The 27,488-nt window shown below is 36.1% G+C and overlaps 1 protein-coding gene across 4 annotated transcripts in view; it reads left to right on the top strand.

Moving 5' to 3' along the window:
- The window catches only part of TENM1 (teneurin transmembrane protein 1), an 832,777-nt gene that overhangs the window by 547,672 nt on the left and 257,617 nt on the right, over positions 1 to 27,488 (top strand). For all 4 annotated transcript variants that reach the window (XM_030807128.1, XM_030807125.1, XM_030807127.1 and 1 more), the window contains 5 exons: positions 13,466 to 13,665; positions 15,122 to 15,332; positions 20,444 to 20,545; positions 21,917 to 22,111; positions 25,069 to 25,269. In XM_030807128.1, the coding sequence (XP_030662988.1) occupies positions 13,466 to 13,665; positions 15,122 to 15,332; positions 20,444 to 20,545; positions 21,917 to 22,111; positions 25,069 to 25,269 (909 nt within the window). The remainder of the gene's footprint in view (positions 1 to 13,465; positions 13,666 to 15,121; positions 15,333 to 20,443; positions 20,546 to 21,916; positions 22,112 to 25,068; positions 25,270 to 27,488) is intronic.

The raw sequence follows: 27,488 nt of genomic DNA, 5'->3' as shown, positions 1-27,488 counted from the left end.
AATTTAAAATAACTACCCCCATGTAATTTATCAGCAAATTAGAATGTTAAAATCTTAAAGATTATCAAATCCAATATCCTTATTTAGAAATTAAGAAAATTAGGTCCAGAAAAGTTGAGATCACATAGAAAGAGCTGGGACTAGGAGAGAAGGTACTGAGTTTCACGTTTTATATTTTTCACCTGTTATTGTAGTAGTATAAGATAAACTAAATATATAAATTTCTGAAAAGGTTTTCAATAAGGAAGTATCACAGAGAAAAACTGAACAAGTAAAAAAATTGATTTTATTCAGGCTATTGCAATAGGGAGGTTTTGTCTTGGTCTTATATAGGAAGGGGTAGATGGTTTACATGTGAGATGATTTACTGGTGGGATCGTGTTGCAATCAGGGGGAAGTATCAGTTAGCTGAACAAGAAATATGTATCTCTGTTTCTAGCTAGTTTCAGGGAAACAGTTCTACTCTCAACTAATTATTCATGAGACAAAGAACGGGAAATTGGAGGGTCTATATATGGCCTTTCAGTGGGTTCAGGCAATAGGGGAAAAGTCTGTGTTTGGTCTTTTCAGGGGTGGAATTATAGGTGAGTCTTAGGGAAATCATGGGAAAGAAGGGACAGAGACTTTTATCTTAAGTCATTTAGGGAAGGGTGTTTTGTATGTGTTTGTTTGGGCTTTTGTTTGTTGTCATTGTTATGGTTTTTTTTACATAAGCCATTTCCCAGGACACAAAAAAGTGGGAGAATTTCGGAAAACAAAAGGTTGGGGAATTTCTCAAGCAAAATTGTTTTCCAAGAGCATTAGGGCTCAGGTAAAGTCTTGTATTGTCAGTAGCAATATAGATGAAGATGAAATTTATCGGGTAGTTGAGGATACTGAATTCCTGCAGGTTGGCTGCCAAAATAGAACACTGGGAACAAAGAAGGATGGGTGGGGCAAGAGAGAACTAAAGAATACTAAAAGCAGCCTTTATCTCCATTACAATTTTGCAAAAGCCTGGCCTTGGGGGCAAGTGGTATTTCTTTTAAATTCATCCTGCACGATCTATCTCCACAAAGTTGAAAAAAAATGACATTTTTCTAGTCAGTGTCTGCTGAATATATGACCATGTAAACAAAATACAGCTGATTGATATGACACAATTTATAGCCTGTCGTGAAGATGCTTTAGCCAGGACCAAATAGTGACTACAGCCTCACCTCTCTAGGCTCCATTTTCTCATCTGAAAAATAAGGGAATTGGCTTTCAACCCTTTCTAGGGGCAGAGAAGAGGCAGGGCTAGCAGGCAATGAAAACCTTTTTACAAATTAAATCTTACCCAGAAATTACAAATTTAAATAGAAAACAGATAACAGCCAAGTTTCTCCAGATACGGCGAGGGAAGGGGGCAGATTCCTGGCAAAACTCCCGTTCCCTTCCTCTTTGCTTTATTTGCCCTCTATTCTCTCAGCATCTGCTAAGGCTTTGACAAAACACAAGGCTAACTTATCTGTAAGATCCCTTTCAGCTGTACACACTGTGCATTCGTGTTCAAATTCTGCAGTTAGGGAAGAATAATGAGCCAATACAAGTAAAAGTGGACCTATTTTTGCGAAAGGGATATACTCCTGGAAAGAGGTTGAAATGTATGTCTATAAAGTTTGTAAAACCACATTTGCCATTTAAAGTACTTGCAGAGAATTCCGTTGCAATTCAAACAATTAATTCCCAGTTTCCTACCTTATGAGTTTGGAGTTTTGACATGTATATAACACTAACAGCTTGCACTTAGCATTTACAATTGTAAAATACTTTAATGTCTTTTATCCACATAATAGTTTTATTCTGTGGCAGCTATTGTTACCTTTTCTTTCTTTCTTTTTTTTTTTTTTTTTTTTTGAGACAGAGTTTTGCTCTTATTGCCCAGGCTGGAGTGCAATGGCGCAATCTCGGCTCACCGCAACTTCTGCCTCCTGGGTTAAAGTCATTCTCCTGCCTCAGCCTCCCAAGTAGCTAGGATTAGAGGCATGTGTCACCATGCCAGGCTAATTTTGTAATTTTTTTAGTGGAGACAGGGTTTCTCCATGTTGGTCAGGCTGGTCTCGAACTCCCAACCTCCGGTGATCTGCCCGCCTCGGCCTCCCAAAGTGATGGGATTACAGGCGTGAGCCACCACGCCCAGCCGTGTTACCCATGTTTTATAGTTGAAAAGGAAAACACAAGAAAGTTACGTGACTTGCCTTGCACAATAGACAATAGACATAACTGAAGGCAGAGCTGAGACTGTGATCCAGTTTCTCCTTACTGTTAGCACCCTTCCTTGGGCTTTTTCTTTCATTTTTCAAAAAAAGTTCCTTTCTCAAAGCCAGTTTGTTTAAATAACGGCTGTCTTGATTAAAAATCTCAATGCATACAGTTCAAATACTGTACTCTTCCTTAAGAGTCCTTGGCAAATCTTATATTTCACATCTAAGATCTCCTTTCAGCGAGCATTCTCCCTCCTCCACAAAGCAAAAGATACACACACACACCCCACAAGTACTATTGGGAATTGAAAACTAAATGACAGTGCAAAATGTACCGTTTACAGCCACCTTTCATTGTGGACCTATCCAGAAGAGGGGTGTGTTTGTGGGGGGTGTGTGTGTGTGTGTGTGTGTGTGTGTGTTTTGCTTTTTTTTTTTTTTTTTTTTTTTTTTTTTTTGCTTTATCTGAGGCATAAATGCCTTGGAACATTTTATACAATGCCAATTGTGGACCTGAAATAACAGGTTAAATTTTAATTTACTTAAGGTTTGGCAGATATTTATTTCACAGACCCAGTCAGTAGATAAAGATTCATTATGTGGTACCAAACTAAAAAACTGCACCAACCCCACCCAGGTAATCATTGTGCATTCAGATGGAATGCAGTCCTGCAGTATAATTCTCTGGTTCTGCAATATTGGTTCATAGGACATGTGGATATTCAGCAGCCCTTTGAGTCAACCCATAGTTTCAGTATCTTTTATTTAAAGGATATTATAGCCCAAGATATTGAGGTAGAATTGGGAATAATTCATGTAAGCACAACAAACCACATGAATAAAATAGAAGTAATGCACTAACAAAGACAACATTGTTGGGAGTGTAACAGTATTATTTTTAAAGATTGATGGCGAATTACAGTAAATGTTTCCTATAATGCTATATAGATGTTTCCCTAACATAAGGTTTCAGAGGGCCCAGCTAGAGTGCTGCAGCTTGTTTTCAACTATATTAAATCACTTTATCAATATACTTCAGTTTTAACAAAAGCTTTCCTAAAGCATACTGGAGACTTGACTTCTAAAACAGATTTATGGAAAGGGTTCCCTATGCTGAAAGACAAACTTATTTATTGTATTAAAAATTCACGTTAAATGTCCTTGGTCATATATGTTTAGTGTTTCATTCTTGTTTCATTTTCATCCTCATTTTACTTAAAAAAAAAAAAAAAAAACTAATGTGCACCTTTTCTGTGATACAATAAGAAATAGGTCTGTCTTGTGGTCCCTCTAGTCTAACAGTCTGCATCTGACAGGGTCCCTAAGTGGTATGCTATAGAATGCCATGTTTATCCTCCTGGACTAGTCCTTTCAAAGCTAAGGGATCTTCCCATAACATTTTTACAATTTAGTTTTGTGGAGGAGCTAGTCCACTGTAGAAGTTTATCAGCCATGTGTATATTTAATTCTGTTGAGTATCCATTTATATCTTTGAACCTGTATTACTTTTCAAGGAAGTTTAAACATTTACTAGCCTTTTTTGTGGAGTCCAATGTAATTCTAGTTACTTGAAGTTTATTTTTGACTATGAAGTTTTAGAGTTCCAGAATTTAATGCACAAATCTGCATTTTTCCTGCGTGTAACTTTTGTAATCTCCTAGATGATAATCATGCATTCTTTTTTAGCCTCCACATGTCTAATATTAAGAGTCCTTGCATTTACTTCTGTATTCTTCTTGTAGCTTCCATTTTCCCTTAGTCATTTCAATGGTCATTATCTATTTTCATTATAATTATACTGAAAGTGTCAGCCACAACTATACACAGATACCATCTTCTCTTCTTGGTTCTAGGAGAGGGAAGAATAACAGTTAAAAAGTTGAGTTGGAAGAGAAACCATACCTGACCACCTCAAATGCTCCATTAAACTAATAACAAGGGAACAAAAATGAAAATCTTAGTATTCAGAAACACAGAAGCTCATAATTTTTAATCCTATATCAGCCAAGCTGCTACTTGAACTGTACTAAGTGCTGTGGAAAGCTAACAAATAAAACAGAAGACATAGTGCTTGCCCTTGAGCAGATTCCCATCACACAGGAGAGCTGGAAGAAACATGCATACATACACATACAATACAAACAACATGCAACAAACTGTTGTACAGAAATTAAGATGGTTAGATGATAAACAGGCTTAAAGAAGATTAAAATATGACTATTTCTGGAGTAGTTTGCGCCAGACCTTGGAAAACAAGAAAAATCACTCCTAGTGATCTTGAGGAGTACATTTTTAGGAGAATGGAATAATCGAGTGGTAAGGGGGAAATGCAGATGGTAATAGCCTAGGTGGTAAGTGGATAATGAAACAATAGTGCAGCTGATAGAAACAGTTCAGCAAGGAAAGGAAGGAGATAAACAGTATGATAATTAGACAAAAGGGCAGTTGGGTCATGTTATTCGTTTTTTTACAAATTTTTCAAAAGAAGAGAGCCTTTTTTTTTTTTTTTTTTTTTTTTTTTTCTGAGATGAAGTCTCACCCTGTCACCCAGGCTGGAGTGCAATGGCGCGATCTTGGCTCACTGCAACCTCCACCTCCCGGGTTCAAGCAATTCTCCTGCCTCAGCCACCTGAGTAGCTGGGACTACAGGCGCGCACCACCACACCCGGCTAATTTTTTGTATCTTTAGTAGAGACAGGGTTTCACCATGTTGGCCAGGCTGGTCTCAGACTCCTGACCTTGTGATCCGCCCGTCTCAGCTTCCCAAAGTGCTGGGATTACAGGCATGAGCCACTGCAAGAGACTTGTGTTTGTTTGAAGACAAAGAATGAGGAGCCAATAGAGAGGGAGACACCGAGTATGAGTAAGAAAGATTGCAAAAAGACCAAAGTCCCAGCATAAGCAGGAGAGAAGAGGAGGGAGGAGCCTTAGAGATAAACTGAGACATCAAATTGGATGGCATACTGAGTATGAAAGAGGCAATTTGGTATTTTAGAAATGAGAGATAGGAGCTGAAAAAGAGGACACAGTAAGTGTGGTAGCATCTATTATTATTATTATTACTCTCTGACTTGAGTTTTGTCTGTGAGAAGTTTTAATTCATGTAATTGAAGATTTTCTGCATGCCTAAAAGGTAGAAATCAAAGGCTATAGCAATATGGCAAGTCTTCTGGAGGACTAGTACAAGATATGCCATTCCCTCGTTACTCTCAACTATGTCATGGGTAGTTCATCATGTAATTGTTTTTATTAAATGCCCAATGAGTAGTTGTTGAAAATTTAGACAGATGTGAATGTTCTATCCTCTGGGGACTTATATTCTAAAATAAAGGAGAGGGAACTAGATTAACTGAGCTATAATCAGCCATCCTGCCACCATCCAAAGTTAAGAAGGATGTGATCATGATAACTGACATATAACAGTATCTAACATTGTATGAAATATAGAAAATAGGCATCCCTGATGTGTACTACCAATCACACATTCTAAAATACTGGCCAGGGGATAGTTCAGCTTCTAGGTAGCAGGTAACATTCTAAAACCACTTGGAAATACATCAAAACTCTTGTGACAGTACATGATGGTTTGTGTGTATATGCTATGCCAATTCACACTATCTAACTGTATTTTTGTGACAGCTTTATTGAGATATAGTTTATATAGCATAATATAATTGTGCACTAATTTAAAGTGCGCAATTCAGTGATCTTTAGCCCACTCAGAGTTGTGTAGCAATCACCAATATTTAATTCTAGAACATTTTTATCACATCAGAAAGAAACCTCATAGGCATTGGCTGTCACTCCATATCCCCACCTCCTTGCAACCCCTGGCAACCACTAATCTACTTTTGTCTCTATAGATTTGCCTATTTCTGCATTTCATATAGAATCACATAATATGTAGCAATGTATCAGTACTTCATTTTTATGGCGGAATAATATTCCGTAATATGGGTATACCAAATTTTGTTTATCCATTCATTAGTTGATAGATCTTTTGTGGATTTTCACTTTGGGGCTATTGTGAATAATGATTCTGTGAACATTCATGTATAAGTTTTTATTAGAAAACCTGTTTTTAATTATTTGGAGTATACACCAAGTTGTGGAATGACGGGGTCATATGGTAATTCTGTGTTTAACATTTTATGTTTAACAGTTCTTCAACTGATGAACTGCTTTCCAAAGCAGCTGCACCATTTTACATTCCCACCAGCAATGTATGAGAATACCAGTTCTCCACACCCTTACACTTGTTATTGTTTGTTGTTTTTATTTTAGCCATCCTAATGGGTGTAAAATGGTATCTCATTGTGGTTTTTATTTGCATGTCCCTGATGAATAATGATGTTAAGCTTCATTTACTGTTCTTATTGGTCATTAGTCTATCTTCTTTGGAGAAATGTCTATTCAGATCGTTTGCTCTTTTTTCAATTATTTAACTTTTTGTTGTCGAGTTGTAAGCCTCCTTAATATACCACAGATACAAGCCCCTTATCCAATATATCATTTGCAAATGTTTTCTCCCATTCTGTGGGCTATTTTTCCACTTTTTTGATAGTGTCTTTTGAAGCACAAAAGTTTTTAATTTGTTTTTTTTGTTTTTTTTTGTTTTTTTTGAGACAAAGTCTAGCTCAGTCACCCAGGCTGGAGTGCAGTGGCGTGATCTCGGCTCACTGCAAGCTCCACCTCCCAGGTTCACGCCATTCTCCTGCCTCAGCCTCCCGAGTAGCTGGGACTACAGGTGCCCACCACCATGCCCGGCTAATTTTTTTGTATTTTTGGTAGAGACGGGGTTTCACCGTGTTAGCCAGGATGGTCTCGATCTCCTGTCCTCGTGATCCACCCGTCTCAGCCTCCCAATTCAATTTATGTATTTTTTTCTTTGTTATTTTTGCTTTGATGTCATGTTTAAGAAACTATTGACAAATCCAGGGTGACAAAGATTTATGCCTGTATTTTCATTTGAGAATTGTACAGCTTTAGCCCTTACGTTTAGGCATTTGATCCATTTTGAGTTGTTTTTTGTATATGGTATGAGGAAGGGGGTCACGTCTATTCTTATGCATGTGGATATCCAGTTGTTCCAGTATCATTTGTTGAAAATATTATTCTTTCCCCCGTTGAATTGTCTCGGTGACCTTGTCGAAAATCAGTTCACCATAAATGTGAGGTTTCATTTCTAGATTCTCAATTGTATTCCATTGATCTATATATCTATCCTAATGCCAGTACTCATTATCTTGATTAGTATAGGTTTGTAATCAGTTTTGAATCAGGAAGAGTGAGGCCTCCAATTTTGTTCTTTTTAAAGATTGTTTTAGTTATTCTGAGTCCCTTGCATTTCCATATTAATTTTAGCATCAGCTTGTCTATTTCTAAAAAAAAAAAAAAATGAGAGTTGGAATTTTGACAGGGACTGCATTGAATCTGTAAGTCAATTTGGGAAGTACTGCCATCTTAACAATAATAAGTCTTTTGATCCATGAACATAGGATATCTTTCCATTTATTTAGGAAATATTTAATGTCTTTCAATTATGTCTTGTAGTTTCTCAGTATACAAATCTCACAGTTTCTTTTATTGAATTATTCCTATTTTATTATTCTTAATGATATTACAAATGGACATTCTCTTCTTAATTTCATTTTGGAGTTTTCATTGCATATAGTCATATTTATTCATAAATCTTTGAATTTTTTGCAATTGGCACTATTTTCTTTCAAGAGATATTTTATTCCACCTTGACCCATGAGTCTGAGTAAATGTTTGAATATGTAACAATTTGATGATACATTTGTGCTTTATATCAATTTTAGTTTTCACCAAGAAAATTCAAAGTAATTGGCTACTTCATGTACCCATTTGTAATCCATATACAGAAACTTCTGCAAATGTAATTTGTATTACACCGTGTGAGATTGTATAGCAAGTCACAAGAGCCTTCTTAAGTTTGGAAACTCATTTTTCTGAATGCTACCTAATGGTCAATAGACCACACCAGAAGAACTGTGAAACTTTAAGGATTTGGGGAATGTGGAAGTTTTTACAACAAAATTTAAAGAAGTCCTTTTAAATAGAGAATTATGTCTTTTAAATGATACAGCTTCAAAAACAGATATACAGAGTCAAAATGCAACTCAAAATAAGTCCTTTAATTAAGGATAAGATTTTAGCAATGCCATTTTACTTCTACCTGAGAAGATGTAAGGAATACTAAATAAGCTACTGTACTGGTATCTGTAGTCTTTTGGTGTTTGGAGATAATTGTTTACACTTATACAAGTAATGTATTTCTCAATTGTAAGATTAGTTAATTAACTTTTCTACACAGTGAGCTATCTATTATCAGTGTCATATCAGAGGATTTTATTTACAAACATATTTTATTCACAGTTAATTGCCAAGGCCTATGTGTGTAAATAGTTATAATTCTTCCTCTCACCAGTAAATTCTTGACATCTACTTACTGGACATTTAATAAAAACAATGATATGATGACCTACCTATCACATAGTTGAGAGTAATAAAAAAGTTGTACATTTTGACTAAAATGTCAAATATATTATCAAAATTACTGTCAACCAAAAAATTATCAACATTACTAATTTATTAATGTATCCAAGCAGTGTTTACCAAGTTCCCACCAGGCGCAAAGTTTATTCTTCCTTTTCTTTTTCTCTTGACTACTTTTGGGTAATATAATGGATACAAAAGCATGTGTAATCCATAACCCAGAAAGTCTACCCCTGAAAAATTGAGAGTTGAATACATATTTCTCTTCGATAGTTCACATAAGGAAAATTACATTAAGCTACATAGATGGAAACAGTAGCTTTCCACTTACCTTTTAGATGGCTTTTGCTATACCCCTTTGACCCCTTTACAGCATTTAATCACAGGGAAGAGGTTAGTTCCACCTCCCATTTTGCTCCAAGCACTGCTAATCTAAATTTGCGAAGACTTGTTACTGTTAAACAAGTATTATACTTAGAGGAACATAAAGAAGATGATACTTATATCGTGAGACACACACTAGGTCTAATTTGGCTGAAAAGCACACCAATATCTTTTAAAGCTTTTGAGCATCTTATAGGGTGAAGTAAAGGACAAATATGCTTTTAATGCGTATTTTTCTTTTCTTTGGACAACATAGCTTAGATACTTTATGAAACTTGCAAATGTCTTTAAAGTACAATTCAGATTGCTGTTATGGGCTATACCATAGCCTTTAACTTGATCATTTTTACCTTAAAATTTAATGGTGGAATCTTTTTAATGACCATGTTTCACTATCTTCTACCAATATTCAACCGAGTTTTGCATTGGATCATTGAATGTACCATGTCTAGCTATATTAAATAGAAAAAATAAATACATATGTGCAGAATATAGTTATTTACCTCCTATTTTATGTGAACAATGTTATTAATAATCATGTAATTAGTATTCAAGAGTGTGTCTGAGTCTAGATATAATGGAATCTTGATTTAGGTGATACCGCCACTGCACACATTGTCTGTCACCAATTCCAGGCCCCCTTTTTTTTTTCACCTTCCAAGTATCTTGATTTTTCTTTTTGAACTAAGTTACCATCACTTAGTGTGCCCTCCTTCAACACAGCCTGTCTACCATTGGTTTTTCCTGCTCAGCAGTTGATGCCTGTGTTGCAACCTATAAAGAGAGTGTTTAGCTCAAACTAAATTGGTGGATATTGGTGAAACTGTGATAACTACAGTACTGCACAGCTTGATATGATCTGTGGCTCTCTGCATTTAATCTCAAATTTGTGCAAGGAAGTGTTCTATAACTGGAGAATATGGTCTTCCTAGGTTTTCCAATATGCTTTAGTAAAATAAGAGATTAAATGCCAATTAGAACAGGCATATTACCAAAAAAATTAAATTGTACCTTGATGCTATACTCTATCTCTGCTGTTGACAATTTGCAAACAAAGGATCAGAGTCAGTGTTAAGTTTGGCCAAATAGATTCCATTTACCTATATTAATACAGAATTTTTTGGAAAAAAATCCTTTTTTTTTTTTAACTGGAGACAGGGTTTTACGGTATTGGCCAGGCTGATCTCGAACTCCTGACTTCAGGTTATCCACCTGCCTTGGCCGCCGAAAGTGCTGGGATTACAGGCGTGAGCCACCGCACCTGGCCTCAAAAAATACTATTTTGTATTGTTTTTCTACATTTCATTTCCTTCTGTTTAGTTTGCCCCCCTTTTGTCTACATTAAGGAAAATAGTTAAATGATAAATGAATTCATAGTTATTGTATTATAGTCTGTAACAAATTTTGAGAGATGATACAATGGAGCAGGCTATTTAGTGGTGTAGATTGCTAACAGGGAGATATCTTCCTTTCTGATGCATGAAACTCTAAAAGGTAAGAGGCTGAGAATTTTCCACCTGCAAGCTGTGAGAATGTCTCTTCTCTAATACCAAATCACCACAACTAGCTTGCTTTGCCTATTTTTATTTAAATTACAGTCCACGTGCTCATTCGTATGTTGTCATCTCTGTTCATCTACCTTGTCTTAGCTGTAATGAAGCTTTCAAGGGATAAGATCAACTTCTTTTAAAATTATTTTCATGAATAACTTATGCATATATACTCCAGATATATAGTAATGCTAATAAACAGAGAAGCCCAACAACACAACTTCCTGAGTTTCTTTTAATTTATTGAATAACATTTAAGTAGCTTCATTATGCAATATACGATTCTATAAAGTGCAGAATAAGGAGATGGTGTAGTATTTGGTAAGGTTTTAATATAAAGGTTAATGTCCATCAACCAGTTTTGTTCAGATTTTTTAAAAATGACAATATCTATTCATTAAAGTCTATTCTTAGCACCTTTAAAACAGTTTTTGTCAAACCTAGAACATTTTGAATTGTTTTATATTTATAATATTGTTTGCATAACCAAATGATGCATTTTAAGATTGATAAAAGCCCCTAATGAGGATAGCAGTTGAATAAACTAAACATTAACTTGTGAACAGAAGTGCCACATAAACATGGTCTGTTAATTGTCTGCTCATTGAAGACGTTGTCAGCTCTAGGACTTAAGAGTTAAATGTATAATCAACCCTTTAGGGGCCAAATTGATCTGTCTCACATGGAAAAAAGTAACTTTCAGTGAAAAATAAGGTCCTCAGTTGGTCATTTATCATTTCAAAGGGCCTATTTTATTATAAATGTCAATTCCACCAAATTTTGTGTCCTGTAATACATAATTATGTACAAAATTGCATTTGAAATCTATTATTAACAGTTAACAGTGAACATTCTTAAAATAGTTATTACTGTTGGCCTTAACACAAAAAGCAATAATGGAGGTATTTTAGGGAGTTAAAAGCTGCAAGGCGTTGGCCACTGAATAAATCCACTGCAGGTGTGTTTCTTAATGGGCTGTTAACTTTATAATGGGTGAACACAAAGGACAGAGACCATGTGTGTTTTAAAACTGTGTTTGGTCTGGAGAAGGAGTTGATGGCTGAAAAAAATAAAGGTGATGTGAAATGAGGCCAAGTTGAGCTTTCTCGCCTGAGATGTAACCCTCCTTGCTTAAAATCAAGGCAAACTAATTCTTGCTCCTCTTCTTGTATTCCTACCCTCCCCATTACCACAAAACAAAAAATTCCATGAAAACACATATTAAACTGGCACATCAGAAATCATTAGAAAATATGACAATAAATAATAAAGCTCTGATTGCCCAAACTCAACATCCTCCCTCACAGACCAGCTCCTGTTTTTGCTATTAGCACTGTCTAAATCCCCCAACTCACAATCACGGGTTTAGCTTTGACCCTCCATTGGCCCCAACACTTAATGTTCTCTAGAGCTTTGCTTCTCGGGGTGTGGGCTGTGGACCATGTGACATGGGCATCACTTGGGAACTTGTTAGAAATGTCTGACTTTGGACCTCCTGAATCAGAATTTGTATTTTAAAAACTGCCTTCTTGTACGCATTAAAGTTTGAGAATCTCTACTGCAGTATCTTCCTTAGCATTGTCTCTCATACCTTCTCCTTCTTTCCATTCACACGAAATTATTTTTCACTGAGATGTAGTTTTTCTATACGAGCTGTTTGGGCATACCCTAAATTTAGATCTTCATGTCATTTCACTTGAATCACCCATAATTCCTATGTCATTCTTGTGTCCGTCTGCTCTAATTCATCCTACCTCTGCCTCAAGATTAGCCTTTCTAATATACCCAAACCTCTTCCCTCTTCTTAAAAACCTTTAATGGCTTTCTATCCTTTATTAAATAAACCCTTTTGACTGGTCCTCTAGGCCCTAGACAACATGCTTTCCTTCTTCCCTCCAGCCCTAACTCCAACTGCTCCTCTCTATAGACACATACCCTACACCTTAGTTTTACAGTTTCTTTCCTCTTTTTAGTTCAAGCCATCCTTTCCACGTGCGCCACTCTTCCCAATAAGTCTTTTGAAATCTGTGTCCTCCTCTAAGGCTCATCTTCAATGCCACTTCCCGTAGTGACTTTTTCTCATTCATCCATTTGTTCTATGAGGACATATGTGTCATCTATGTTCTTTGCCTACAGTTGCCTACATTGTTCTAGGCATTGTTCTATTCTACTGGGAATAAACCAATGAATAAAACAGCCGCAGTTCTTGTCCTCACGGAGCTTACTTTCTATTGAGGGAAAATAGACACTAAACAATAAATAAGTAAAATATGTAGTATGTTAGATGGTGATAAGTGCTAAAGAGAAATAAAAGAAGATAAAGAGCATAGAGACAGCTAGAGATGAGGAGTATCCTCCAACCAAATAACTTTCCCTCTTTCAAATACACAGAGCACTTATTTTTCTTTACAGTGAGGTTATATGTGCTTGTCCTATTTTCCCTGATATTTTCAATGCTCCTTGAGAGCAGCAACTGCCTCTTATTCATCTTTGTATCTCTTGCAGCTACCAAGACAGCACTCAGTAAATAATGGTTAAAAGGAGTGAAATTGATTGAAATGAATGCAATAGGATCTGAAGAGAAGAGAGAGACTGACATAGTGGGTGGTTGGGGAAGGCTCCTTAGAAGATACTTAATTTGGGCAAGGCCTTGAAAGACAGATGGGGTGGGGAGGAAGAAAAAGCTGAGTAAGTTATTTTGGTATATCTGTTCTTGAAAAGCTAAAAACCATTGCTTTATAGATTAAGATTAACATGGTGTGTAATTTTCTCTACCTTTAAAACTAGTGTTTCAGAAGGGACGGGCGATAGACACTGGAGAAGTTGACATTGGTGCACAGGTCATGCAGACCATTCCACCTGGTTTATTCTGGCGTTTCCAGATTACTATCCACCATCCAATATATCTGAAGTTCAATATTTCTTTAGCCAAGGACTCTCTGCTGGGAATTTATGGCAGAAGAAACATTCCACCTACACATACTCAGGTATTTGATATTGTAGGTATTTTCTTAAACCCTTTCCAAGGGTGATGGGTTGAACAGTTCAGGGTTTCTGATTTGTGAAATATGTGGTTGTCAAAGGTAAGGATAGAAAAATATTTGTCATGAATAAATACCCAGAATAATTACACTGAAACTAATGAAAAAAATGACATGGAGAAATAAGGAATAACATTTAGCAGAGCAGATTCAGAAAAGAAAGTTTAAGACAATACCCTTTAAACTTGACTTCTGCTTCCTAGAACTGGCTGTTCATGAGCTTCCCAGACCTCTCATCTTGCTTAGCTTTACTGCCCACAGTCCCTTCACTGATTTCATACATCTGTGTCCCCTTTTCTCCAGTGAAGGAGCGCATATTAATCAGAAATTAGTGAGAAATTAGTCAAAAAGTTAGGTTTTGTCTTACAGGTAGAAATTTTTCTTTACTATTGTTAATAAATGTGTAAAACTTCTATGGTTTTTATAGCTCTTCCATAAACTTTAAGCATCTCATTTCTCTTATTTTCTTCTCCTTAGTTTTTCCCCACATGAACCCATTTCGAGCACTACTTCTTCTAAGAAGTAGAAAAAGTAATCAAACATTGGGGCTTGTTTTTTCCCCAACAGATATGACTGTAGTTAAAACCTTACCTTCAGTTAGTCAAGAGATCATGTTAAACAAAGAAACAAACTAAAAAACAACCTTACCTTCTGGGCCAGAATAGAAAGGGAATTAGAATGCATTCAAATGTGATTCAAAAAATAAATGTTCAAGGAAACATGTGCCAGGTCCTTGTCAACTGATTAGAAAAAATGGAGAGGAGGGGCCTTTTGAATATGTAAATATGTCACCCACAAACGTAGTAAATTGTGATGAATGTTCTCAAATTTTTGACTGTTCATTTATTTATTTTAAAAACTATACAACTGTTTTTAATTTGTAGAGAAGGTCACAGTAACATTTATGAGTGGAAGGTGCATTTTCAAGTATCTTCTGTCAGATGCTTTAGTAAAATGTCAAGATTCTCCTGCATAACACTAAACAAGATTTCTTTTTTTTATTTATTCATTTTTAAACAATTATTTTGAATACTCTCAAACTGAAAGGTTTATAATATTTATAATTACAGTGAGGGTTTCTTCATAATTAATAATATGTTTTTGAGTTTAAATATGCTCTTTAAAAAACTTTTAAAAATTTTTATAAAACTTGTTGCCCGGGCTGGTCTCAAACCCTTGGGCTCAAGTGATCTTCCTGTCCTCGCCTCCCAAACTGTTGGGATTACAGGCATGAGCCACTGTGCCTGGCCAAGTCTAAATATACTTAAAAATTGATAACCTCCTCTTCCAATTTGCTCACCTTCAAAGCAAAGAAGTATGAAATAGGGCAGTTGAAGTTAGGGATGTTTATCAGTCTAGAAGAAAAAGTAGTGGCTCATCTTTATGTTTGTATTTGTTCCAGTTCGATTTCGTAAAACTGATGGATGGCAAACAGCTGGTCAAGCAGGACTCCAAGGGCTCTGATGATACACAGCACTCCCCTCGGAACCTGATCTTAACTTCGCTTCAGGAGACAGGTTTCATAGAGTATATGGATCAAGGACCTTGGTATCTGGCATTTTACAATGATGGAAAAAAGATGGAGCAAGTATTCGTGTTAACTACAGCAATTGGTAAGCTGCTTTGCCTAATATGTTGAATTGACAGTTCAACCCTAGAAAGACACAATCAGTGACGACAGTGTCCTGGGGATTATTTAAGCTTATTGCTCACTTTGAGTTGAAGTCATTATTGAGGAAAGGTTACTATGATAAAAGTTTATATTGTTGTTATCATCGATGTTGTTGAAATGCTGATTAAGATTTGTTTTAATGCTACTTTATTTGTTGCTCTTCTAGGATACTTGTCATACATCTTTTTATGTGCTCTCAACAGGAATAATTACCTTAGTAATATTATTACCAAGGCTACGTAGATGAACAATTTCAGTGAAAAAGGGAATAAGCAAGTTAATTTAAGTTCTATTATTTTTAAAAAGCAATGAATGCCTTTTTCAAATAGAAAAAACTAGTATCAGTACAGTTCTTCTTTGGAACAACTGATTCTAGAACCATTAGGGCTTTAAAATACAACATAAGATTATTTAGAGAAGAATATTAAGGATAATAACTTGAGACATTCAAAGCCCTTTCTTATAGAATATTTTAGTTTGAAATTCATCACAATGTCTCTTCCAGTGTGCTCAGAGTCTTTTAAAACATGTTCTTTTTAATGCAATGCCTGCCTATACTCATTCACTTTCACCCTAATTAGTTTCAGACATCTCACTCTTTTTTCATTTTAGGATAAATAGTCCTCGTGACCCTTTGTGTGAATAAAGCTGAGCTCCTTAGCAATTTTAGAGTCCTGAAAATAAACAACTCATAGACACAGTATCGTATTGTGTGAATTTTCCTAAAACACATGTCTTTTAAAAGACAAGAAAATATTTTACAGCTGTCAGTTTTCAATACAATTCTCACCACTTTATCCTTTAGTTAACCTGTTCAGCCATATGTTTAGGAAGATGTGTTGACTGTTAATAGATATACCATCTGCTCTTTTTAACAATTATGTTCTATTTTTACTTGATGCTGAAGACCTTGAGTCAGTAGAAAATGGTATTTCAGCCGTAAGATTATCAAAACTTTCTTCTAAAGTAATCAGAAAGGCAATACAATGGAAATGATGATGTTTCCCCTAGAGAAAAACTCCACTGATCTTATATCTTCAAAAGACAAAATATTTGTTTGTTAAAATAGAAAATAAATTTTTCAGTCATGTCACTGTTTTGCTGTTGACAGGCTCAGTGGGGCAGTTTCAACGGATGAATATTTCATGGCATTTTTCTATAGAGGCTTAATTTTAATAATGTGCATGTCGAGGAGTTATGAAAGGTTGAGTTTCTCCTAAAAATTAGATAAATTAGAAGATATGAAATATTTGCAGAGACTTTCTGTCTTCCTGTTATTCTTACTCTTAAGCTCAAGTTAAAACACTAACCGATCTATTAACCTTCCAAAAATCAATAGACCCAGAAACGTGCTCAGAGGTTTTTTCCTGTCCCTTACTTCCTCCCCCAAAGAACCTAAACTTTGAGATCCAATTCATATCATCCACATATCAAGCTGTCAGTTTCATATACAACAACATATTTGCTCTTTGCTTAATGCAAGTCAGACTCTTTACTTTTCTCTTGTCTTTTTAAAATTAGAAGCAACAGAAACGTTTCTGCTACCATTCCACTTAAAGAAAACTCAAGTAAATTTTCCCCAAATCAAAAGGCTTGTAAGTCATTCACCCTAAATTTTCCTCTTTCTTTTTTGTTTTTTGTTTTTTTGTTTGTTTGTTTGTTTGTTTGAGACAGTTTCTCTCCATCGCCCAGGCTGGAGTGCAATGGCACGATCTCGGCTCACTGCAACCTTCGCCTCCTGGGTTCGAGCGATTTTCCTGCCTCAGCCTCCCGAGTAGCTGGGATTACAGGCGCCTGCCACCACTCCCAGCTAATTTTTGTGTTTTTAGTAGAGACAGGGTTTCACTATGTTGGCCAGGCTGCTCTCAAACTCCTGACCTCAGATGATCCACCCGCCTCAGCCTCCCAAAGTGCTGGGATTACAGGCATGAGCCACCATGCCTGACCTCCTCATTTTATTTTTGTTTTTGAAGTTTATCTTAATCAGAGTAAAAAGAAGCCAATACACTTGATTAAACAAAGTCAGATTTGTATGAATTTGCTCTAAACGCTGCTCATTTATCTATTTCATGATAATGTTAGAATCAGTTGATTGATCTCAACTATATTTGGTCTGCTACTAACAAGGATGAAGACAATTAATAACTAACATTTACTAAATGACTAATATAGATCATATGCTGGCCTAAGTTATTATATATTATTTTCCAGTAGTATAGGCCGCATTGTCAATATCCCTTAATCTCAGGCAACTTGCTCTGTAGCAGGATAATAGATAGCATTTATGGAGTGCCACTCTGCACAAGCACTGTACTAGATGCTTTACACTCAGTTATCTTGTTTGATTCTCATCACGACCCAGATAGCTCAGGAATAGTGATACATATATTACAAATAACTAAACGGGGGCTTGGAAAGAGTAAATAATTTGGCAAGGTCTCACAGACAGCAAGTAGCAAAATTGAAATTTGAGAACCAGTATGTCTGATTCCAAATTCCATACCCTTTAGACTATACTCATTCTATAAGAGTATTCATTACATGTAGTTTCTCCCATGAGAATAACTACCAGAAACAAAACCTATCGTCAGCGCAGATGCAAATATCAAGGGGCTTTTGACTGTAGCATAAGAACAGGGTTTAAACATAGAACTTCAAAATTATTCTCACCTCTAAGGAACTGGACTCTAGGAAGTAATTCTGAAGTAAGATTTAAAAGATAGAAGGCAAAGATTACTGGAGGCCAACATAAATAGAAAAACACATTCTTTTTCATCGCTATTTGTTTATGTGTTCCTTTTGCAGCCATCTTCCTCCTGGAGTCCCTCGGCTGTTCCAAGGTCTCTTTGATACCCAGTGGAAGTGGCAGCTTCCAAAGCCTATATTGCCTTTTCTTCTCATTTACATTGCTGGGGTTAAGCTTTGTGAAGCCCTTTGAGCTCAGGGACAGTTCTTAAATAAGTCAATAAGATGTACGGATTTTTATTTATTTTGATAGCAAGCTTTATTAAACATTTTTTCCAGAAGAGCTACATTCCCACAAGGCTGCTTCCATAAAGTTTCCAATAGGATCTGTTATGAAATTAAATTCAACTATATTTATTTTTGAAAGCTTCCCCTATGGCCTTCTACTAACCATCCAGCATGGGGGAAATTCAAATGTAGATTTATGAAGTGGCACTACTGCTTGGTACAAGGAAGCTAGATAAGTAGAAAACAGATAAATAATTGTTCCATCTCTGAATGATAAAAAGTCTATGCCTTTTCATAACTACTTGTTAAGTAAATTAGTGATTTTCTGATGATAACTAGTGTTTTAATGAGTTAAAAATAGTTGGCTCTTTGCTGAATGCTACATTTCAGTCAGCCCAGGTGTGGTTAAGTGAATGTCAGGTGTCACTTGCTTATCCAGTTGAGTTTTCTAACACTGTGATGAGGGACCAGACTGGCATAAACCCGCAAAAGGCATGTGTTCACATAATGGTTAGACAAATAATATCTTCAATTGATAATAGGGTGGCTATCCAGCCACTGGATTCATTCTCAGCTTTTAAGAATCCCCCAAATGGACTAGATACCTCTTTCTTTTTCTTGTTTTTATTCTTCTCAAGGCAAAAATGCAACATTTAGAACAAAGGTCTCTAACTATGGAAGTTTACTATTTAAAGCATTGGTTCTCAATGTTCTCATGTGGTGATTGTCAGAATGTAGATGACTGGGCTGCATTCCTCTGAAGCAGGTTTGGTAGATCTAGAGCTGAAACACAGGCATCTCCATTTTAAGTGCTCCAGGTGATCTACTGATACAAGTAATCCACAAGCCACAATTGTAGAAATGCTGTTTCTCAACCCTCATTATAAATTCTCACTCTTATTGTTCAGTGGAAGATATCAGGACCACCTCCTAGAATCTCTCCTTCTAATCAGAAATAGCTTATCCAAGTGAAACTTGGTGAAGCAGGTGATTTGGATTGAAAAGGGAAAAAATGGTACACAAGAAAAGTGTGAGTTTAATAGGCCAGAACACTAAACTCAGAGTCCAAGAATGCTGAATATGAGAAATTTACAGAAAGGTGTAATGAGGAGAAGATAAAACACACACACACACACACACACACACACACACGCACACACACCACAAAAAAAACCCTGCGAGAATAAAGCATAGGTACCATAATAGTTCAGACTTAGAATTTGATCATTATTGTGCTCAAACACAATTTTAAAATACAAACATTTTTTCACCTCGTTGTCAGAGAGACTGACATTTGTATAATATTGTAGATTTTCAGAGAAGTTACCATAAGTCTTATAAAAGTTCTGTTGCACGGTACGTATTTATATCACCAGAACTACCTGTCGGTACCTTCAAAGCCATCTCAATTCATCTGAAATCTATTCTTCTCTAAGAATGGATTGAAAGGAAATTAGTGGCAGAAAACTGATAAGCATTTACAGTTCAGAAAGCATTTCTCAACAAAATACTTAGGTTCTAATGCTTTTAGTGGTGGTGAATTTAATATGAACACTTACTTTAAAAGCCTTCCATTGTCACTTATTAATGAAAATGAAATACTGAATATCATATTTAAGCCGTCGAGATAGTAGATTAAATAAGTTGCTAGAGAAGAAACTTTATGTGCTAAAACCTAAATTTGAAAAATAAACAGTAGACTTAGTCATCTGTGTTACATTTTAAAGCCTGTTTTGCTTTTGAGAAATGCCCTGTAATCCTGGTACATTTTTTAGCTTTATCATGAATGTCTCTTAAGAATACAATTCAACTAGAACATTTATGTACTTTAGAGATAATGATGTTTTTTAGTTCCATTCTTGATTAGCCAATTCAGCAAACCCAGGGCCCTTTTTATAATTTTGTACTGCATGTGACATCTTACAGATGTCTTTGTATGTGATTTTGAGCAGTGAGTGCTCCACAAACAGCAAAGGGCAAACTTGTCATAGGTCCAGAATTCCTGCAACTTAAAAAAAAATAAAGACTCTACAGCCTGGAGATTTGTTCATTTTTTTATCTTTTTCTCTGTATTACTAGAAATAATGGATGACTGTTCAACGAATTGCAATGGAAATGGAGAGTGTATCTCTGGCCATTGTCATTGTTTCCCAGGATTCCTTGGACCTGACTGTGCTAGAGGTAATGTTGCTCTGTTATTCTGATTGGTTTAGGAAAACAGATGTGATTTCATAACCCAGAATTAGTAGTAATAGTAATAGTAAGTAACATTAGTAGTGGTGACAGCAACAGCAGCAGTGTTCCCTACGGCTGCTGCCAAAAGCTGAGCACTTACTATGCCAGGCACTGTTCTAAACAGTTTGTGTTCCGTCTTTTAATTCCAACTTCCTACAATAGCTCTATGAGATAGGTCTGCTATTATCCAATTTTTATGGGCAAAGAAACAATGCCAGAGAGTTTAAGTGACTTAACCAGGGTTACCTAACAGCTGGGATTTGTACATAGGTTGTCTGACTAGTCACTACGTGATGCTTGTATTTCCTTCACAAACTAATTCATAATGAGCTGACTTTAAAAGTGAACTAAGTTGATAACTGCTTATACACACCAATGTATGTGGAAGGGGTGGGTTATCACCAAATGAGTAAGGAGCCTACAAAGTAAAGACTGGAAAGTCAGAAGTCAAACTTAGCAAACTTCACTCTTCCTGGACTTGCCCATAGTTTAATTTTTGAAAAGCTTTAGGTAAATCACATCATGTTTTCCCATAGACTTACAGTTATTATTTTAGAGATGTTTTCTGCTCATTTTCACTGTATTCTTAAAGTTCCCAGTCTGCTAATATTTTAATATCAGGTTTCTCAGACGCTTCGTTTCTTTCTATTAAATTCCATTCAGTAGAGAATTCTAAAACACTTGCTAGGTTCCCAGCACCATGATAGATCTTGAGGAGGTGGAGGTTGAGTGTGGAGGTGATGGTTGGTATTAAAAAATCAATAAGACAAAAAATACAGGCCTTGTCCTCAAAAAGCGCATAGTTTTAATAAGGAGACTAACAATGACAAAGCAGAATTAGCTTTCTAATAAAGGTCTGCACAGTGTGTTATAGGAACAGACATCTGTCCAATAGAAATCTATTTAATTACACAACTTTTTAAAGATAATATTTTATAACATTAATAACTTTATTTATTGCTTTTTAAATGTTCAGATTTTGCTTCCTAAAAGTAAACACACATCTCCCTGAGGAAGAAAAATATAAGAAAGAAAACTCCTAGCTTAAAATAATAACAATAACAGTTTAAGAGTAGGGTGAGATCAAATGCAAGTACTTGAAATAATTTCTCCACTCAGGATATTTTTAATTTACCTTTATTTCACTCCCGTAAAAGGAAAATTCTGTTTGTAATCATGAACATGTGCCTATTTAATACAGGGTAAGACAGAAATAGTACAATTTTTTGCCTGAAATACAAAAATCAATAGAGAATTGTTCTTTGGAGACTTTGAAAGCATTATGAGAACATTACAAGTTCATTTGCCAACCTTCAGATTCCTGCCCTGTGCTGTGTGGTGGGAATGGAGAATACGAGAAAGGACACTGTGTCTGCCGGCATGGCTGGAAGGGGCCAGAGTGTGACGTTCCAGAAGAACAATGCATTGATCCAACATGCTTTGGCCACGGCACCTGCATCATGGGAGTCTGCATCTGTGTGCCAGGATACAAAGGAGAAATATGCGAGGAAGGTCAGAATCCCATTTTAATCTATTGCTTCAGGCTTTTCTCTCACTCAGTTGTCCAAGGTGTCATTCTGTTCTCCTAGTAGAGATGCAAGTGGCCTTTGCAAACTATAAATGCTCAGCATCTTAGTACATGCAGCAGAGGGTTTGGGTCAGCGGAGCTCTTGTCTCTTCTGACAGATTCTAATGTTATACATGAGGCTGTATCTGTGACACTTTCAGAGCAATAATGAAAAATAGTATTATACATCCCTAATTTCTCTCACTATTTTATAGCTTGAGAATGTCCATATTGCTGATTTTAGGTGTTAACTCATATGCTTTCATTATTACAGAATGCATTATGCTACATCTCACTTTAAAGCACATAATAAAAATAATAATATATGCACGTTTGCAGCCATTTTGCAAATGTTTTCTTTGGGAGTGATTTGTAATTACCATTACTATTATTGCTTTATATTATTTATTTTTACATGCCTCATGCTGAAACTTGACCTCCATGCCTAAGGAAGCAGGCTTACTACTAATGAGTTTCAAAGCCATGCCTTTATATTAAATTCACCCCAAAGGAGTCTTTATCCCCCCAAAATTTTGAAATGGCAAGTTTTATCATTTAAAGAGACACACTGGAAAATAAGTTCACTAGTAATCAGACGTTTTTCATGCCACATTCCTCAAACAAGACTGATTTCAGAAATAATATTAAACCATTACCATGGGAGATGGTCTCATCATAACTGTTGTTCGGGAAAGAGGCTGCTGAAAATGCACAATAATTGCTTTTTAAAGATGGCTCATTAAGACTATTACACAGCATTCTAAAGAGTTTAATCTCATTCCATTCCATGAACAAGCAAGACTTTAGCTTTTCACCTCCCATTAGCAATAGTAGAATTTTGGTGTGACGATTATATCTGCTCCAATAAATGGCATTTGGCCTAGACAAGGCACTGGAGTTTCAGAGTTACTTTCAGAAAATGTTTTTATGGTGATCCAACTGAAATAATTATATTTAAGTTGTAAATTCAGATGCTATATAGACCCACACAGCGTTAGTAAAAAAAAATACCATCACATCTACAAATTACCATGAAAAACATGTAATCTAATGAATTTAGACCCCTCTAATTTAAATTTTGTAAGCAGTTTAAAAAAGAGTTCACTTAAATTAGTCTTCTCCAGGGTCACTAGGAATATCTGTAGAATAACCAAGATATTAAGGAATAATGCTCAGTACATTTAATGGTATAAATTTTTCCAATGCAATAGAAAAAAAGATGTTTTAAGTCAAACTTTGCAGCAGGAGCCCACAGGCTGAACCAGGCCACTGAATGGGTTTTGTTTGGCTCACACTGTGTTGCTGTTGTTGCTGTTGTTTAATGTGACTTATTTGCCAAAATTTAAAAATAGAGAAGTGCCATATGAAAATTCCTATTTCTGGCTTCTTTAAACACTAGAAAATCTGGTGACCCTGGGCCCACATTGCTACGTGGTGGCAATCAACTGGAGCCAAGTAGCAGCAGTTCTTTTTAAAAGGACACTTGCTTTCAGTTTGCTCCCAACACACCCTTTTTTTCTTCCATATGGCCCATTTCCTTCCTGTATGCCACCTGCCTGGCCCCTTTGGCCATATGATTTTGGGCTTCTAAATTAAATATGACATGAATGATTTAAATATGACTTCCATGAATACATTGAAGCAGGCTTCTTAATAAAATAGGCTATATTAAGTTAAATATTACTTTATTAAAATTATTATTCTTTAATATAACAAAATGGCCTTCTGAAAACAGATTCTATACTTTGGACTTTCCCTCTCTCTTCAAATCATGAATCAAATTAGATGTACCTTCTGGTATTTATTTGCTTGTTAGCTCAGATAGTAAAGTATTGTGCTAATGACTCCAAGATCTTGGGCTAATTATAGTGGCAATAACACCAATTATAACAGTGCTTACTTAGACTTACTCTGTTCCACAGACCCAAGCCACACCCTAAAACTAGGCAGTCTTGGAAATGCAGGCAGGTTGTCACAGTCTATTTGCATTGCTGGAAAAGTAATTCAAATCATACATCCTCATTACAATTAGTTATTTTAGTCTCATTTTATTTGTATGGAAAGACTAGAAATTTGGAAATCAACCTTTCTATTTCCCATGGAATGGTTACTAGTTAAAAGCACAAAACAATTTTTCCCCCAGGCAAGCATAAGAACCTACCTCTAAAACAGTATACACATTTGTTAGAATGTATACAAAAATTTCCAGACTCACAGAATCAGAGACAAATGGAATTGGGTCTGTGATATTCTAAGACACTGAAAACTATGTCACCATGTTCTCATAGAAGGAGAAGCCATGAAGAAATGAATTTTTAAATTAAGTTTAAAATATTACATTTTCAGTACTTTTAAGGAATAAATGAGAGATTATAATAAATTGATGTAAATTTTATTATTTCATGCAACAGCGTTCCCCTCACCCAATACCTTGAAGAATCCAAATTTCAAAAATTTATATAAACTCCTCTCGACATATCAAGTAAAAGTCTTCTCTGGGAGCTACTGCTGCCACTTTCAGAAAGGATAAGGAATGACTTAGCAAAAACTCTTGGGCTTTTTTGCGAAGCTGAGCAATTCCTGTTGAAGGCCCACAGTACTCCATCCTCTTATTTGTGTGGGGGTACTGCACACTGTTCACAGTTTCACACAGCACGTGTGTGGTTTCCTTCTCCTTCTAAATTTAGGTTGCAACCATTATGATACCCGACCATATTTTGAAGTGTTAATAATATGGTTTGGACAGAGTGTTTGCATGAATCATTTTATTGCCTAATTAAAGCAGCATTGATGATATAAAACTAGGAAATCAATGTAATCTCCGTTTCATCATACTAAGGTATGTTGGCCATACCTGTTCACTATTAATCACCCCTCCCCCCCCACTTTTTTGTGCCTTCAGAGGACTGCCTAGACCCAATGTGTTCCAACCATGGCATCTGTGTAAAAGGAGAATGTCACTGTTCTACTGGCTGGGGAGGAGTTAACTGTGAAACACCACTTCCTGTATGTCAAGAGCAGTGCTCAGGACATGGAACTTTTCTTCTGGACGCTGGAGTATGCAGCTGTGATCCCAAGTGGACAGGATCTGACTGCTCAACAGGTGTAGTGGAGTTTATTTCCTTCTCCTTCCTCTACTCTTAAATTCTACCTGTTCCTTCCTTAAGGTAGTGCTTCTTAAAATGTGATCTGTACACCTTTGTGAGTCATAAGAGGTTTCCAGGTATGTCCTAGGTTAGTATTTTACTGCACTTTTATTTAGAACACGCTGTTACCTATTTTTTTCATCTTGTTTTTCATTGTAGGTCTGTGCTTGAACTTCTGTCTTCATTTTGTATTCTCCTACAGTTATTTAATACATTCCCAAGTCTCCTACTGTCAGTTCTATGCAGATTATTTCAAATTATATCTCTCCCAAACTCAAATAATCTGGCATTTCCAACCATCTGCGAAATATTTCTACTGGGTGTCCCACCACTTAAAAGCACAACTTAGCCCAGGAACTCTATCCCATTTTACATATTGCTATATTGCCACTCAATTGCTATTCCTACAACATTGTTTTCCTTTTTTCATTCCCTACTCTAGCATCTTCTATAGTTTCTCATTATCTGTAGATAAACTTCAAGTATCCTAGTCTATGATCAAAAGCCTACCACAAACTATTCCAAAAATCTTTCTCCAGCCTATCTTCTATTTTTGCTTCCTGCATAAATCCTTCCTTTGCCAAAGTAATCTATGTGCTCTCCTTACCCTTAATGAACCATGTTTTTATACTTTCCTCCATGCCTTTTCCTCCTCATGAGATGCTATTGTAGTTCCACCTAGTGAAATCCAACCCATCCACCAAGACTAATTATAATTTTAGCCATTCCATAAAATGTTTCCTGATCACATCAATGGGGATCCCCGATTTTGTTTTTTTTTTTTTTTTTTTTTTGAGATGGATTCTCGCTCTGTCGCCCAGGCTGGAGTGCAGTGGCGCGATCTTGGCTCATTGCAACCTCTGCCTCCCAGGTTCAAGTGATTCTCCTGCTTCAGCCTCCTGAGTAGTTGGGACTACAGGCACGTGACACCATGCCCAGCTAATTCTTTTGTATTTTTAGTAGAGACGGGGTTTCACCGTATTAGCCAGGATGGTCTCGATCTCCTGACCTCGTGATCCGCCTGCCTTGGCCTCCCAAAGTGGCAGGATTAAAGGCATGAACCACTGCACCAGGCAGGATCCCCTGAAATCTTACCATGCACATTGCTAAAGAGCACAGAAAACATTGTGATGTAGATATGTGTGCACATGGCTTGTCTTTTCACCTGAATTATAAGCACTAAAAATAACAAGTCATTCTTTATACCATTTTTCTTCAAACCATGTACTCATTAAATAAGTAGAATTAATACGTGGTAACTCTTAGAAAGCCTCTGCCTATGAATTTTGTTAAAGATGTAAAATTATGTGGTAAGCAGGGAGGATTGAAGCACTGTGGGACTTTTTGTACCACTGGATTAGCTCATGAGCTGAAAAGTCTTATGATCCTACACTGTAAGGAAAGAGGAGAATGTCTCTGTTAAAAGGTTTAATTTTAGCATAATAATTCACTGCAATTCTAACAATACTTCACTGAAATTTTGTTGCCTCACATAGACGTAATACAGGAAAGAGGAATACATTTCACAATTTCAGAAAATAATCAAAATGCTAAAGGCAATCTAATAATAGCTAAAATGAAAATCTTAAAAACCATATATATCTATATCCTTATATACACATATAACCTTTATGTCTAACAAATATACATGTGCCTGCTAAGCGCTTGGCATGGCGCTTGATGCTAGGGTTATAGTAGTGAACAAGGTGGATGTGGTCCTTGCACAAATGGATCCCACAGTTTAGTCAAAGAGACATTGAACAAGTTAGAAAAAGGTTACAAAGGGAAAGTTTCTGGGTATCATGAGACTGTACAGTAGGGACCTAACTTGATTCTTAATTTACTTACTAAATGTTATTGAATACTTTCCATCCTTCCATGCTTCAGATACACTATCATGGCTTAGAGCTTTAAGTGTAAAATGATAATATTAATATTATAGCAAACACATAATAATTATTATGTATTAGTCACTATTTGTAAGCATTGTACATATATTAACTCACTGATAACAACTCTGTAAGTATGATAATCATGCCTACTTTACAGATGAGGAAACCAAGGCACTGAGAGGTGAAATAACTTGCCCAAAGACAATCATACAGCTTCTGGCTTCACAGTTCATACATTTCACCACTATACTGCACTGTCCTCTAAAAATTTATTATCTGACTCA

The sequence above is a fragment of the Nomascus leucogenys genome, chromosome X (genome assembly GCF_006542625.1).
Source record: "Nomascus leucogenys isolate Asia chromosome X, Asia_NLE_v1, whole genome shotgun sequence".
Lineage (NCBI taxonomy): Eukaryota > Metazoa > Chordata > Mammalia > Primates > Hylobatidae > Nomascus > Nomascus leucogenys.
This window is presented reverse-complemented; position numbering and strand designations above follow the sequence as displayed.